Source organism: Physella acuta, unplaced genomic scaffold (assembly GCF_028476545.2).
Source record: "Physella acuta isolate Inbredline_101_S28 unplaced genomic scaffold, ASM2847654v3 ptg000768l, whole genome shotgun sequence".
Lineage (NCBI taxonomy): Eukaryota > Metazoa > Mollusca > Gastropoda > Physidae > Physella > Physella acuta.
The window spans coordinates 162,822-179,721 of record NW_026732286.1 but is presented as its reverse complement, the minus strand read 5'-3'; the positions used below and the strand labels follow the sequence as shown (position 1 = coordinate 179,721).

The window sequence follows — 16,900 nt, the reverse complement described above, 5'->3', positions numbered from 1 at the left end:
GGGGTCAGCATTTGTGACGTCACACTTTTGCATTATACATAAACAATGTTCGAAAACGTATTCGCTTTTTAGAAAACTGTTTTAATAAATTTTAATAGAAATTGATTAAAATACTCTATGTTGACAGAGTTCAGACAAGATGTTGGAAAAAATATCGATGTTTTAAGAAAAATTGAACTGCAATTTTGAGAGGGATTGTAGGCCGAGGCGTCTGTCTTTTGTGACGATGTATGACGGAGGGAGGGGCGAGGTAAAAATCGACCCAAAAAAGCGTGACATCATTTATGGATGACCCCATATACGGTATAATAACGTGACAGGAACATGAGAAGGTTGGCTTTAAAAAAAATTATATTGAGTTTTTAAAACATCCATTAGCTAAGCTATCACCCATTTTTAAATCGATAACATTGATGTACAATGTTCGCTAAAATGGGATACAAGGAAGATGTGTCTGTCATAGTTTAACAGTTCAAGTATGTTATCAGAAAAATTGGTGTCAGGTTGATAATAATAAGTCTTTTTCCTAATTCTAACTCATCACTCATCATAGTCTTTTCCCAATCGTGCACAAAACACATAGGACAAATGAAGAAGATTCAGCAACCATTACCAGTGTGGATTAGGTACCCATCAGAGCTGAGTGGATTGATTTTGGATTCATGGTCGTCTTAAAAATCAAGCCCGGGATCCTAACTCGATCGAGACTTTCGTGCTCTACCTTCCGCCATCGCCGTCCCCGACTCATTATTGTTTGTCCGATTAAGATGTTTTCAGTCTCAATGCTTTGCAGAAAGTTTGTTTCAAAGACATAGAATACATCTTCTGACCAAAAAAAGACATTTTGCACGTGCAAAAAACCAGACTACTGTTATTGTTATGCACTCTGCTTTTTAGCTATCGGCCTTATTGTTTTGGCCGTTCGATGATTAAATGTCTTTTTAAGCAGCTTCCCCCATTCCTTTGATGATGTCTTCCCATCTTTTCCCCTGTCTTTTTTTTTGTTTGGCCATATATTTAAAGCTTTTCAAAATGTGTAGCTTATTTAAGTTATTTTATACCATCATTAAAATAAAATTGTATTAACACTGTGTGAATCATATTGAAAGTCATATTGAAAGCGAAATTGCATCAAAACAGTTAAGGGGTCATCCATAAATGACGTCACGCTTTTTTGGGACGATTTACCTCCCCCCTCCCCTCCGTCACACGTCGTCAAAAAAAGACTGATCCCCCTAAAATGACGTCACACCTCAGCCTACAACCCCCCTCACAATTGCTGTTGAATTTTTCTTAAAACATCGATATTTTGCCAAAATCTTGTCGGAACTGTCAACATAGTGTATTTTGATCAATTCTTATTACAATTTATTAAAACCGTTTTATAAAACGCGAAATAACGGCTAAAACTCGTTTTTTAACATTGCTTTTTTATAATGCAAAAAAAAGTGACGTCACACTATCTGAACCCCCCCCCCCTCCCCCTCATCATACACCGTCACAAAATTATGGACCCCCTCCCCCTACGAGTGTAACGTCATTTATGGACGACCCCTAACAATATGCAGTACATTAAAAAAATAAAAACGCTCGGGCATATTCTATATGTCTATACACCGAAAGGCTGCACTTTGCGCCTTTTTGTGCACTCGTCGCCCCCCCCCCCCCTACCCCTAAAATCTGACACACCGGCTAGACATGAATTCAGTTTATGAAAATGACACAGGACTATTGAAATATGGCTGGTTGGTGACCAGCTAAAGGTGAGGGGAAATCATAACGTGATGACAGGTTTTTACCCAAATAAAATACGATAGTGCAAAACATCTGTCCCTAGGGTTGAATCACTTGACATTGTATAATTTAAAATCATCAACATTAGAGCACTAGTATTAAATATAATAATGTTGGTACATCAGAACAGTAGACCATTTTCTTAACAGATGACGAAAACATAGTTTTATCTTTGAAATGTGAACAGTTAATCATAATTTATATCAACTTTTTACTTTCTCTAATACGGAACAAGTATTTAAATAGTTTATAAACACAGAAGTCGAGGTTTTAAAACATCTAGAAGTCGGAAAAACGAAATTAGTTTTGCAATCTTGTCTGCCTGTCTTTCTGCGTATGTAATAACACTATAAATTGAGTAACGTTTCAGTTATGTTGACAACATTTTATATATGCTATTTCTATTATATTTAATTTTGTGTTTTCTGTAAACTCTTGAACGATTTCCGATACGCGGAAGTGGTACTAAATCTACTTCCTGTTTATCAAAAGCCGATAATTTGAGTACAGTTGCAGTTAGTTGGACATAATTTCACATATATGTTTGTTCAGGTTTCTTTCATCTTTTTAACGATTTCATATTTTTTACTTGTAATAGATTGAAATAATTGTGAGGTCAAGGGAACTCACTCTTCTGTATTAGTTATATTTATAATATTGTTATCTTGAGTGATGTCCCTTGTGTACTTCCCTCCGTCCTCTCTGTGTGTTACCATCGTGATGTAGTTAGACCCAATAAATGTGTTATATACAATCACAGGCTTCTGTCGTCAATCTATTATAACTGGCGACGAAGGATAAACATCTACTAGAAAGAGCACCTACTTACGCAAAAAAGAGGTTTGCTAGAGCTTATTAGCTAATTATTTCTAGAATAATGGCGCTGTATGGCCAAATAAATCAATTTGATTCGAATGATGAAATCATTCAAGATTACCTAGAGAGGTTAAGCTTTTACCTAGAAGCAAACAACGTGACGATAGAAGCCAAAAAGAGAGCTATTTTGTTAACAGTCATAGGGCCTCAACAATTTAGGCTACTAAAAGACTTATGCGCACCAGCTAGTCTAACTACCAAGAGCTTTAACGAGCTGAGCAAATTGCTAACAGACCACCATGCGCCTACCCCATCAAAGTTTTTATGTAGAGCTAGATTTGACAGTAGGACTCGTCAACCAAACGAGTCAATATCAGAATATGTTGCTGCTTTACGTCATTTAAGTGAATTTTGTGAATTCGGAGACACGCTGTCTGACAGATTATGTGAAAAGTTTGTGACAGGTGTAAACAGCCCTGATATTCAAAGAAAGTTGCTGCTCGAGTCAGATCTAAAATTGGAAAAAGCAATACAACTTGCAGCTTCATACCAGCAGTCATCAGATGCGGCGAAATCTCTTACGCCTTCAGGGATCCATGCAGTAAACAGCAGGTTAGTCAATAAACATCAACCCCAACAGAGCATTCCAACTTATGCTAAACAGCCTGCTCGTTCAAATCCTAGATCTAAATCTAGTAATAATTATCAAAAATGTCATCGATGCAAGGGTCCCCATGCATCTCATCGGTGCAAGTTCAAGTCTGCAACTTGTTATAAGTGCAGTAAGCAAGGTCACATTGCCAAGGCCTGCTTTGCAAAGTCTTCGTCTGTTGCTAAATCTAGCCAGTCAAGACAGTACCGCAACCAAAAGCAGCACTATGTTAACTCTCACCAAGACTACCTAACCCAACCAATGAACCACTCTACCTGTGAAAATGCTCAAACTGATTTGCAGCCGGATTTCAACCTGTTCTCTGTGAAATCAATAAGTCATGCTCCCATCAATGTACTAGTTAATATCAACGGTAAGAGCATCAGCTTCCAACTTGACACTGGAGCATCTCTAACAGTCATAACAAAGAAAGATTTTGACGCTGTCATAGGAGGATCAGTGCCTCTACAGCCATGTCACAAGTGTCTAACAACATACACTGGTGACAATGTTCCGGTAATAGGAGAGTGTATGGTTCATGTAAGTTATAATGGTCAAAGTGTTAAACTTCCTCTTCTTGTGGTTGAAGGAAATGGACCGCCATTACTAGGTAGGAACTGGTTAAGTAATCTTAAGTTAAATTGGGAGAGTATTTGTTCATTGAAGAATGTAAAAGAATCTAGTCTTACTTCACTAGATAAAGTTATATCTGAAAATAAATGTGTTTTTGGTAATTCGGGTTTACTAAATGATAGAACAGTGAAGTTAAGCATTAAAGATACAAATCCAAGATACTGCAAAGCTAGAGTTCCACCTTATGCAATGAGGAATAAAATTGAAAATGAGCTAAGTAGATTGGAATCTAATGGCATCATAAAGAAGGTAGACTATTCCGATTGGGCGACACCCATTGTGCCAGTGTTAAAGAAGGATGGTTCTGTAAGAATTTGTGGAGATTATAAAACTACACTGAATAAGCAAATAGAGCTAAATAGGTACACTATACCTAACATTGAGGAAATTTCTTTGAATTTGGCAGGAGGAGACAAATTCACTGAATTAGACTTTAGTCATGCTTACACTCAACTAGAACTGCATCCAGATTCAAAAGTCTATACGACAATAAACACACATAAAGGACTCTACCAATATGAAAGACTATGTTTTGGCATATCATCTAGCCCTGGAATTTTCCAAGCGGTCATGGACAGTATTTTTAAGGATATTCCAAATGTTTGTGTGTACTTTGACAATGTGTACATAACTGGTAAGAATGACACTGAACATCTTAAAACACTTTATAAAGTATTGAAAATTGTTGGTGAAAAAGGTTTAAAGATAAACAAAGATAAATGTCAATTCATGCTGACAGAAATTAGTTTTCTTGGTTATATATTGAGCAAACAAGGCATCAGACCTCAACCTGAGAAAACAAAAGCCATTAAAGAAGCACCCAAACCTGAAAATACCCAACAACTAAGAGCTTTTTTGGGCTTGATAAATTACTATGCAAAGTTCATAGGGAATCTGTCTGGTAAACTATCACCACTGTACAAGCTGCTACAGAAAAATGCAACTTGGCACTGGGGTAAACAACAAGAAGCTGCTTTTAATACAGCAAAAGAGGCTTTGTCTGCTGACACCTTACTAACTCACTATGACCCAGGGAAAAGACTTATATTAACATGTGATGCTTCACCAGATGGTGTAGGAGCAGTCTTGTCCCACATGGATGAGAAGGGTGACAGACCCATTGCTTTTGCCAGTAGATCTTTGAACCAGGCTGAGAAAAATTATTCTCAGTTAGATAGGGAAGGCTTAGGCATCATTTTTGGTGTTAAGAAATTTCATAAGTTTCTGTTTGGTAGGAAGTTCACCATCTTTACAGATCATAAACCCTTGCTAGGTTTATTTGGAGAAAACAAAACCCTACCTGAGCATGCCTCACCAAGAATTCAAAGATGGGCTATCACACTAACTGCATACAATTATGAATTGAGATACAAACCTGGATCTGAGAATAGTGCAGATAGTCTTAGTAGATTACCTTTAAAAAACCAAAGCCTGAGCTATGTACCAGAAGATGTATTTGTTCTCTTCACTATCATGGATAACTCCAATATAAATGTGAATGATATTAAAAGAGAAACACAAAAAGACGAGTGCTTAATAAAAGTATATGAGTACTGTAAGAATGGTTGGCCTGAAGAGTCTGTGAATGATGACTTAAAGCCATATAAAATAAGAAATAAAAACCTTTGTGAAGATAATATAAAAGATGGAGAAGATGCAGTCCATTATCAGTCAGAGCTACCTAAACAAAGTATTTGTAACTTAATAAATGATTATGGTGATATGGCAATTTCAAATGCTTTAAGTAAGAAGGAATGTGATCATCAAACAACTTTGCTAACATCATTAGCACTTACAGAAACTAAAAGGGTAACATCAAAAGAAAAGAGAAAAAGATTTTTGCCATTTAATACTTTCAGATGCCAATTCAAAAAGTCAATCATGACAGAACACCCATTGAAAGAGAATTTGGTATTAATGATAATGTGTATCTAAGAAATTATGGGAGAAAGGAAAAATGGATACCAGGTCAAATTGTTCAATGTACAGGACCTGTGTCTTATAAAGTTAAAAATAACTTGTGCAGATAATAAGTGTGAATCTATCAATCCCACCAAGTCTGATCAGTTCACACCAACTCAGTTTGTTCCACAACCAAGTTCTGTTGATATGAGTGAACCAAGTTGTCTGGAGTCAGAAAATGTAAATTCTGGAGTTAATGATTTAAATCCTAGACCTCCTGAGATAGAGAATCCAGATGGTCAGAATATTGAGTCACCAAATCAAAAGCCACTGAGAAGGTCAAGCAGGACAATCAAAGTCCCAAATAAGTTAGACCTATGATTTTAAAGGTCAAAAGGACTTTGACATCATTGTTTTGTATCTTGATTATGTTGTGGCATATTGTGCATTGTTTGTAAGGATGTAATCTACCATAATGTTCATGTTACAATATAATTGGTGATTTTAGGATACTATCAATTGTTCTATTGAGAGATGTGTTATTGTGTTCTAAGGGTAAAGGGATGTAATAGATTGAAATAATTGTGAGGTCAAGGGAACTCACTCTTCTGTATTAGTTATATTTATAATATTGTTATCTTGAGTGATGTCCCTTGTGTACTTCCCTCCGTCCTCTCTGTGTGTTACCATCGTGATGTAGTTAGACCCAATAAATGTGTTATATACAATCACAGGCTTCTGTCGTCAATCTATTATATTACTGTATATTTGCGGAACAAGAAAACGCGAGAGTAAGGTTGACGATATCTAATATTTAAGAACCTGTATATAAATTTTTATAAACTTTTGATACATTTCCCGTAGCAGGAAGAAATCTACGTCTTCGGAAATATTATATTACATTATAATTTTGTTATATTACTGCACAACCCCTAAACATTGTAGGGATCATTCAAAAATGATGCCATGCTTTTAAAAACTATTTTTACCTCTCCTCCGTCACACATGGTCACAGAAAGCCAGACTCCCTTAAAATAACGTCACAACTCAGCCTACCCCCCCCCCCCCCCCCGTTAAAACTGCAGTTGATACTTTTTTCTTTTAAAAAACACTGATTATTTTTCTAAAATATGGACTGAGCTCGGTTAAAAAAAGCGAAATAACAACTAAAATTCTGTTACAAACATTACTTTCTAAAAATGCAAAAGTGTTACGTCACACTATCTGAACCCTCCTCCCCCTCATCATATATCGTCACAAAATCCCCCCCCCCCTTACAAATAAGACGACATTTATGGAGGACCCATTAGAAGTTCTTGAAGAAGTTGAATTTCCTTTTGTTTCTGTGATGCAAATGTGTCGATTCTGTAATCTATGAAATGCTATGTCTATTTTTTGTCAAAAAATATTATAAAATTATTATTATTTGGTTTTTTAAAATGTCATTGCTTGATCCCTAAAAATAGAAAGCAACATTAAAAAGTATAACTTTGACGTAAAATGGCGCGGTATCTAGACTCTGCGAACCACAGATTAGTATATAGAAGATAGCAAGGCTACTACAACAAGATCAAGGCTCTCTATAATAATATTCACTAGCTTTGCGTAGTCATCAATAATCAAGTATTATATTTAAAGTAAATTCAATCAAAATGCTTCAAAGACACTTACATTTTAGATCTTTTTCGGGAACATCTTCAGGTAATTTAAAAAAAAAAATTGCCTGTTCTGTTGAACTTGTTTGTTTACTAATGTTTACAATCAATTAATAATTATTAGGCAATATTAGGGCCTAAAACTTAATTTTAATAATTTAATTAAATTTAATAAATGATTAACTTTAAATTGCATTAATGACTGATAATGTGTTTATCATATTTTTATTAATGTTCTCATTCATTTTCTAATTGGTCATAGAGTAGAGTGTAGAGGACAGACGATATTTCTTTTATTTTGAGTTGTCGACCCTCTACTAATAAAAAAATTAAAAATATTAGGCTGTTAAAACTTAAAACAATCTCAGTGCTGCTTAAGGAATTATTCTCTTTGTTTAGCCAGTTGAGTGCTAGTCTAGAATTGCCAACTTGACATTGCAAATCATGCAGTTAGTTAGGACGATGACTCTCGGTCTCACCAAGTTCCATATTAATTAATAATTATTATACCTGAAAATCCATATATCATATTGTTACTAGATCTACATATTCTTCTGACCACTTTTTTTGTTGCTCAACACTCAACATAGTATTAAGTATAAATATAAAGGGATAAGAATATTAATAAAGAAGTCACTCGACTCACCATTAGAATTTCATGATAGTCACAAGTTGATTTATCTGCCACACAATAGAAATAAAGTGTGTGCATCACATACACAATCAACATGGGCTGTTGTATTTAAACTGTCTTAGTCTGTGGCCACTAGCTCTGTTGGGCGCACTGACAAATTCCAATTGCAAATCATATTAGTTGGGTGATACTGACTCACCAAACCCCTGGAGCTTGATCAAACCCAGGTTAAGGACCACTGTACATCTAAATCAGAGTAGATCTAGGAGCGATTCTATTTTACCTACCTACTTATACGTTTTTTTTTGTTACAGTTACAAGTCTTGCACCATCTCTGGATCTTTCTTTTATTTTAAAGAAGTTTAAGAACTACAGCACAGATGAATACTCAACCATGGATCATGATGGGGTAGGCTTTATACATTAAAATAATAATATGAGCGACATAAAAAAAATTTAGGAAGTATATATTTTAAGGATCAATGTCAATAAAGTTGCAAGTGTAAAGAACTCCAAAATTTGTTTTTGGGTTTGTGGCGCATTTATTTTGTTTTTAAATTTTAATCTGAAGCTTCATAAAGTTTGACAAAGACCTCACAATAACATTTTTATAACCACATTGTTTTTAATAACACCACACACGATTATAAAAATATTTCATGGACTATAGAGACTATTTTCGTTGTCCATTTAATGTTTGAAATCTGAATATCGGTTGAGTTTAATTAATTAGCAGAATGCTGTTTTGTTGAAAGTTTCTCAGCTCAATTCAAGGCTGATGATATACAGTTAAATAATGGAAAGTGTTTTTATAAAGATGTGTAGTATCAGCTCCTGTTTGTAGGATATTAGACCGCTTATCATTTTCATTTTGTAAACCATTAAGACAACTTTCTTACTTACCTGTTATGGCTTCTTTCTCTTTGTATGACAATTAGTATAATATTTTCAGTTGAAAGGTACACTGATAGTTGTAAACTTGCAATATTTTTTCAATTTTACTGTTGTAATTCTGCAATTAATAGTTTTCCATTTACTTTACTTTACTAATTAATTTACTTTACTAGACCTAAGTAATTTGTCCATTAATAGGTTATTTTAAGTGCATTTTTCTTTTCCTTTACAGATGTCAGTTCCTCCATTGGCTTGTGCTTTTGCAAAGAGTAAATATTAATTTCTCTTCTGATAAATTAGCATTTTGCAGAATGATTAAAACTTAATGGAAATACGTTGTAGTTTATTGTTTTCTTCATTTACTGATAATTTTGTAGTTTATATTTGTTTCTTTACTTAAGTTATCTGTTGTTTTAAAATTTTCAATTCTTCTGTAGTGCCACAACATCAGCATATAGTTGGTGTTGTTGATGAAGATGGCTATCTGGGTTTATATGACACTCGCAAAACTGGTCAAGCTTCCATTATCAACAGTAAGTAACAGTTAATCAGTTATCAGGTATTTGTTTATTGTTGCAAGTAATAGCACAAAAATGTAAGCCGTATTTTTGACATGTTGGTATCAGACATCATGTTTACAGTTTTTTTTAGTTTCAAAATCCTTTTTGTTTTTTAAGTTTGACCAAAAGTATATATTCTCACTAGAGTTATGTCTTCTCCATCTTTTCCCTTTCGTGCCCAAGACTCATGGGGCAGATTAAGTAGAGTTCATGTTTCAATGACCTTGACATATTAGGGGATAGTGTGGTCAGCAATATTCCCAGCCTCCTAACGTGAGTCAGGTACCTATCAGGGCTGGGGCCCTAGATACTATAGCCTGGGATCCGAACTCGAGACTTTTCAAGTTAGCAGTCAAGCACTCTACAGCTAGGCCGCCATCCCATTGTTGGGTCTTCTTGTTTGCTATTAGTAAAGTTCCCTTTTCAAACCTGATGGTCTATAGGGCAAGTGAGGTAGAGTTCACTTGTTTCTGTGACCTCGGCATATGAAGAGATAGTGTAGTCAGCACTATGCCCAGCCGCCTTTAATTTCCCTAACATGAGTTAGGTACCCATCAGAGTTGGGTGGACTTGTTTGCTATTAAAATGTTGTTATTGCCAGCTGAAATTGGATATTGATATAAAAAATTTCTCCAATGAAATTTGGACAGACTGGCAAGTGCACGCCAATGCTGTGTTTGACATAGAGTGGCTGTAGGAAGAGAATGTGAGTTAGGTACCCATCAGAGTTGGGTGGATTTGTTTTCTATTAAAATGTTGTTATTGCCAGCTCAAGTTGGATATTGATATAAATAATTTCTCAAATGAAATTTGGACAGACTGGCAAGTGCACGCCAATGCTGTGTTTGACATAGAGTGGCTGTAGGAAGAGAATGTGAGTTAGGTACCCATCAGAGTTGGGTGGACTTGGTTTGCTATTAAAATGTTGTTATTGCCAGCTGAAATTGGATATTGATATAAATAATTTCTCAAATGAAATTTGGACAGACTGGCAAGTGCACGCCAATGCTGTGTTTGACATAGAGTGGCTGCAGGAAGAGAACAAGATCCTCACTGGGGCTGGGGACCAGAAGATTTGCCTCCACGACCTGGCTACCCTGGAGAAGCTGGAGGTCTTCAGTGGCCACACCAGCAGTGTCAAGTCTATATCGGTACACCCTGGAAATGATGGTAGGTCAAGGAGAGATTTTTGGTTAGGTTTATAAAAGGTTTTCTTTCTGTCTTTATGGCTCAGATTTTCTGCTGTTGCCACTACTGTATACATCTGATTTGGTTAGATATAAAATAAGGGGGTGGCGGTGGAAAATGTCATATTTTATTTTATAATTTTAATTAATTAATTAAAAAAAAACTTTTACAACATAAATTACATTCCAAGCCATCTAGAGCTAATTAAGCATGCAAATAGAAACTGACAACTTTTTTGTTTGTTTTACAGCTGTTTTTGTATCTGGTTCTCGTGATGGCCATATAATGATGTGGGACAAAAGGATATCACATAAGGGTGAGTGTTTACAAACTTTATCCCCTAATATAACTTTTATTTCCTGTTTGCTTTTAAACAAACGAACCAATTTAATTTCATTTCCAGATGGTGGAATCCCACCTATTAATACCATATTAAATGCCCACACGCTGAAACACAACACAAACCCCACAAAGGCAAGAAAGAAAGCCATGTCTCAAGTTAGGGTATGTTCGATTTTCTTTCTATTGTATTTCTTCAAAACAGGTAGTTAATTATTTTTCAAGTATTTAATCAAGGGGAACTGTATTTAAAAAAAAAAGATATTTTTATGATAATCTTCTGCATTCATGTTTAATTCATGTAGCGAACATATGATTCATTATAACATAAAGACTTAAAATTGTATTTATCTGAAAATGTATGATCTTTTGGTATATAGGATGCACATCAGAGTGTAACGGCAGTGTTATTCCAGAATGAAAATTATGTAATCTCATCTGGTGCTGTTGATGGGTATGTATATCAAAACTGTATTAAAAATATTGGATTAGAAGTTAATTTGTTCTCCGTATTGGTTTTACTTAGTGCTGTGATTGATCAGCTACATAATTTTGATCTTTTAAATTTATTTTTTTTCAATTTCAGGTGCCTGAAAATCTGGGATATCAGAAAAAATTACAGGAATAAAATACCAGGAGCTGTTCCAGTTCATGTTTTTAATTACCCAGGAACAAATTCAAGAAAGCACGGTATTCATAACACTCAATGATTATTGTTTTATATTACACTATTTTTTATTTAAAGCACACCCTAATAAGAAATTATTAAAATAAAATATAATTTTTACATTAGGTTATTCAAGCCTTGTGCAAGATTCGCGCGGTTTACGTCTGTTTGCCAGTTGTACTGATGATGTTATTTACCAGTATGATTTGGCTTCATATAATCCAGTACCTGGTAAGTTTTTTTTTGTCCTTGTTTTAATTGAATTTGTTTTAAAACTTTGTAGTTTTTGTATAGGCCTAAATAAAATAATTTTAAATAAGAATGGCATGTTTTCTTATTTTTCTTTAGTTGGAATACATTTTGTGACTTTATAATCGATTACCTGTACTTTTTCTTATACTATCCCATAACTTTAAACTTTCAGTAAACACCTGGAAAGGACACAAAAATACAACTTTTTATGTGAAAGCAGCCTTGAGTCCAGATGACCAATATCTTCTAAGTGGGTCAAGCGATGAGCATGCCTACATTTGGCAGGTATTTGTTGATTTTCTTGTGATATCTGTAATCATTCAACAAGCAATTTGGTTTAGAGCCCAGGTAGTGTTGTTAAGGAAAATCAAAGGAGCTCTTTGAAGAATAAAACTAGATTTTATTACTATGGGGAAAAAAGAAGGCTAATCTCAAAATAGTTACAAAAGAATTTTTTTATTATTTAGACTTTTAAAAATTATTTTTAATTGCAATATTTTTTATACAAAATACTTTTAAGTATATTCCAAAAAAATCCATTTGACAAAAGCTGTTTTATTTTAATTGAAATAATCTTTTGAAGATAATTGTTCCTATTTCTAAAGATCAACAAACCAAATGTTCTGCCAATCATTTTGAAAGGCCACACTGCTGAAGTCACAAGTGTAACATGGTGCCCAAATGATATAACCAAGGTAAGTATTATTTGTGTGCACACCTAAATATAATAAATCTTATTAGTAAACTAACAAAGTTACACAGTGTGATGACGCAAGGTTGCGTCAAGCTCAGGTAGATAGCAGAAGCAGGCTATAGCAAGTTGGTCAGACTAGTCAGAGAGAGAGACCAATAAAAATACGTGAACTGACCGGTCACGTGGGACGGTCAGCTGACCACTGAAGTGTGGGCCACTGTTAGGCCGGGAGATCATGATTAGCTAGCGAGGGCAGAAGGTGTCAGGTTGTAGAATGGAGCAGACGTAGTTATGTAGAGAACAGTTAGAATGTAGATAGTGGTAGGATTGGTCATGGAAGGGCGTGTTAGTAGAGTTAGTAGTAGTAGTAGTAGTAGTAGTAGATAGTATTTAACAGGCTAGTTAGGTAGGAAATTGATTTATAATTTTAATAAAGAACTTTGTATTTGAAACTTGAACTGTGTTATTGGATTCATTCGTTCCGCCTTCTTAAAAATCCCCACCCTCACAACTGGTGCAACAAGAACTTCTAACAAAGATCTTTTCGTACCATCACACACAGCAATCATTTTATTATTGATAAACAAGTTTAACTAACTCATTTAAATTGAATTAATCAATCTGAACAATTTTAAAGGTGATTTCATAATTATTAATTATTTGAAATTTTTGCATTATCCCAATACAAAAAAAGTAATAATATGCGTTTGTAGGAAGACACGTAGGTGTTTGTTTACAAAGGAATTTTAAGTTATGTCTTTTTTTTTGCCCTTAGTTGGTGACCCTGTCGGATGATACCAAAACAAAGTTTTGGCGTGTTTACTGTAGGGAGCTGAAAGAGTTCAATCACCCACAGATACTTGGGAAAGCAGAAAGAACTGCAAAAGAGAGAGGTTGGTAGAGTTTTAAAAAAATATCTGATTTCAAAATTAAGTCTATCTGGGATTAAATTGAGCATTTTTATAACTTAAGTTAGTAATTGAAAATTGTATGTTACAGCAACATCAACTGCATCTGATATTCCATCTCTGCCGTCTGTAAAACCAGCTGTGGAAAGTACTTCAGTCTTACCTGCTGCTTCAAATTTGAAGGCGGAGAAAAAACCTGTCAAAAGCAACCCAGACGGTCCTGTCAAGTCAATTTCTCATTGGCTTAACATAAAAAGGAAAGCCAACGGGGACCCAAATCCCTTGGCCTGTAAAATGTTGCGTCAAGAGTTAGAACCGTCCACTTCAGAACAGTCTAGTCTTTCTACTGATGGCCATGTTAAACAAAGCATGGCCCAAGCTCCATCCCCAGCAGGCAAAAAGCGACCTTTTGAAGAGTCAGAAGAATCCTCCGCCCCTGACTCGCCAGTTTGCGTCCTTGACCCATGCGTCAACTGCTCCCCTGATAAAGGCAACTGCAACAAACATTTGTTCTCTAAGGCTAAGAAAGCCAAATACACAGATTCTCAAACTGTCAGCGCCAGCCCTGAGGATAAAAAAACCACAGACCAAGCGTGCTGTGTTGATAATCATAGCAAACATTCGCCTTCTAAAAAAACCAACTGTCACAGGAACACGTCAGAGAACATCCCCCATTTGTCGCCCCAGAAACGCAAGCTGCCTTTGGATATGAACGTTTCACCCAAACGGCCATGCTTGACCAGTCTCAGCGGGAACAAACTGGACAGCTGCAGGGTTTCATTATTCACTGATAAACTACCTCTGGATAGTCAGTCCGCATCAAGGTTCTCACAGTTTGAAACAGATTTTAAAGTTGATTCTGAATCAGAGTGTGAACATAGCTCTTCGTCGTGTACTATTAAAGACACCTGCGGTGACCAAACTTTGTGTATGAGTGAGTTTCCCCACTGCAGTGGGAGTTTGAGAACTCCGTCTAAAGAAGAGCTCTTCACCAGCAGAGTGTCTGATGAAGCTGACTTTAACTCCCCTACCAGAAATCTCCCCAATTTAGTTTTTGATGAACACAATCAAACTGTGACACCTCCCAGGCAAGCTGTTGGTCACTCGCCTAAAGTTGATTGGTTGACCCAAATCAGACTTGAGAAGATTAAAAAAAGTACAGAGAAATCTCCAAAGCAGACGACTCCCGTAAGATCAAGAAAGGTATGTAAACAACCAGTTTTAAAAATATTTTAAAAACACATCTTTCTTCTGCTGCATATGTACAAGTATTCCCCTGAATTATTTCCCATCTTTAATGTTTAAAATTTACCAAAGTTGTAGTTCTTTGTTGCTAGTACTAAGCTTTGGTTGACTGCTCAATGAACTATCTAAAACTTTTCAAGTTGTATTTCTGTTATACCTGGATATAAACATATTTTTTAAAGTAAGGCTTGAACCCTCTAGACTTACACATCCATGCAGTAGTTGTCAGTCTGTTACACAAACATTGTATAGTTTGTTAATATTGTATAGCTTGTAGTAAAATTCCCATTCAAACCTAACGGTCCATGGGGCAAGTGAAGCCGAGTTCGCCTGTTTCTGTGACCTTGGCATATGAAGCGATAGTGTGGTCAGCATTATGCATGGCCTCCTTTTCTTTTCCTAATGAGAGTCAGGTACCTATCAGATCTCAGGGAGGTTCTACGGAAAAATTCGCATTTGAACTTTAGACTTGGGTTAGCAATTATACGCATTTCTATTCGACTCCAGCACCCTTCAGTTTGTAGAATATTTAATACAAAATGAGTGTTCGAGTTATTTCAGGGGACACAGCCCTTTTTCCTTAGAGGTTAGTCTTGTTCTTACAATATGCTGATCATTAGCTCTCCAGTTTATTTTTGCTGGTCTTTGTCTTACAGGTTAAAGGATTGAAGAAAATCAGCACATTTTTCAAGTAACCAGAGAACCAGTTGTTGACGTTGTTACAAAAACTGTTTATGTTGGAGAGCTTTAATGTTTCATGTACATACATATGAATTTAAGCATTTATTTCATGTACAAATCCCACAATGTGTTCTGTAACAAATTAGTATCAAATTTTGTATACGAGTTAAAAAAATGATGTGAATAGTTTTATTTTGTAAAATGCAAATTCCCGTTTATGGCATTTATTTAAATTAACCATGACATTACAATAGCACCGAATATTATTAATAGATGAGATTGTTGTTGAGTGCAGCTGTGGAAGAATAAATATAGAGTTTTGTTTACAAAGTATATCTATATATTTTTATAGATCATGAGAAATCAGCTTTTTAGTTTATTCACCTTACACTATTTCAAGATAAAGTCAGAAATATGTAATGTGTACAATATCAATTATCTTGTTAATTATTCATAGAATATACCTTTGAAATTTAATTTTTAGTTAAAGAGTATCGTAAAAATCTTAGAATTATAATTTAGATGGACAACAATGAAATTGTTTTTGCTTAGTATTTGTGTGCTTTTGAAACAGTATTCACCATTTAAATAAGCCTATGTTCTTTGGTTGACTGAATGACTTGTAATAACAGACTAAGCCAATTTAGTAGGTGGATCATCATATGTTCTTCAGTTGACTGAATGACTTATGATATCAGGTTAAAACTATTCAGTAGGGGGAGATTAACATTTGTATAGATAGAAAAGCAAAGTGTAATGTCCTTTTCAACTATGTTATAGATTCTGTAAGTTAATTCAACATAATTTTAAATTATTAATGTAAACAAACCAGATAAATTAATGCAAAATGTATTGTTTAATTCAGGTTTTCATTGTATTTTTTATACATTTTTTCATTAATGAAATAATTGAGCCTTCCTTGCTGCTGTTTATGATTCATATCTATGAATATCTTTTTGTTTACATTTTGTCTGTTGATCATGTGACCTAAAGATGTAAATAAAATATGCTACTAATAATTTTTGCTATTTATTATTATTCTTTACTCCTTACATAATAATCATTAGTATATTTAACAGAACATAATTAGTAGTGTTAGCCACTTGCTCTTATTGAGGTAACTTAAACAATCAGACAACTGACAGCACTCACAAAAAACACTACTTTTAAACTATTTATTGAATTGTGCTGCAGTGGATCCCTGGCCACTGCCAGATACAGGGTAATGAGATTGCGGACCAGCTGGCAAAAATTGGGGGAAAGAAAAAACAACCGGAAATCTCGCTACAACCAAAAGAAATAAAAAGAATAATAAAAAACAAACAAACGCAAATGTGGCCTGACACACCCTCACTACAATAAAGATGATGGATATTATAATTTGAC

The 16,900-nt window shown here is 34.9% G+C and overlaps 1 protein-coding gene across 1 annotated transcript; it reads left to right on the top strand.

Annotated features, from left to right (window-relative positions):
* The first annotated feature begins 7,348 nt into the window (after positions 1 to 7,348).
* Positions 7,349 to 16,521, top strand: LOC131950486 (denticleless protein homolog A). Its single transcript, XM_059312673.1, has 15 exons — positions 7,349 to 7,498; positions 8,401 to 8,495; positions 9,213 to 9,249; positions 9,418 to 9,513; positions 10,528 to 10,710; positions 10,979 to 11,044; positions 11,132 to 11,232; positions 11,448 to 11,521; positions 11,654 to 11,757; positions 11,861 to 11,965; positions 12,159 to 12,271; positions 12,592 to 12,681; positions 13,456 to 13,573; positions 13,680 to 14,791; positions 15,490 to 16,521. Exons 1-15 carry the CDS (start codon positions 7,450 to 7,452, stop codon positions 15,526 to 15,528), a joined length of 2,382 nt encoding a protein of 793 aa, XP_059168656.1. The 5' UTR covers positions 7,349 to 7,449; the 3' UTR covers positions 15,529 to 16,521.
* Positions 16,522 to 16,900: the final 379 nt, after the last annotated feature.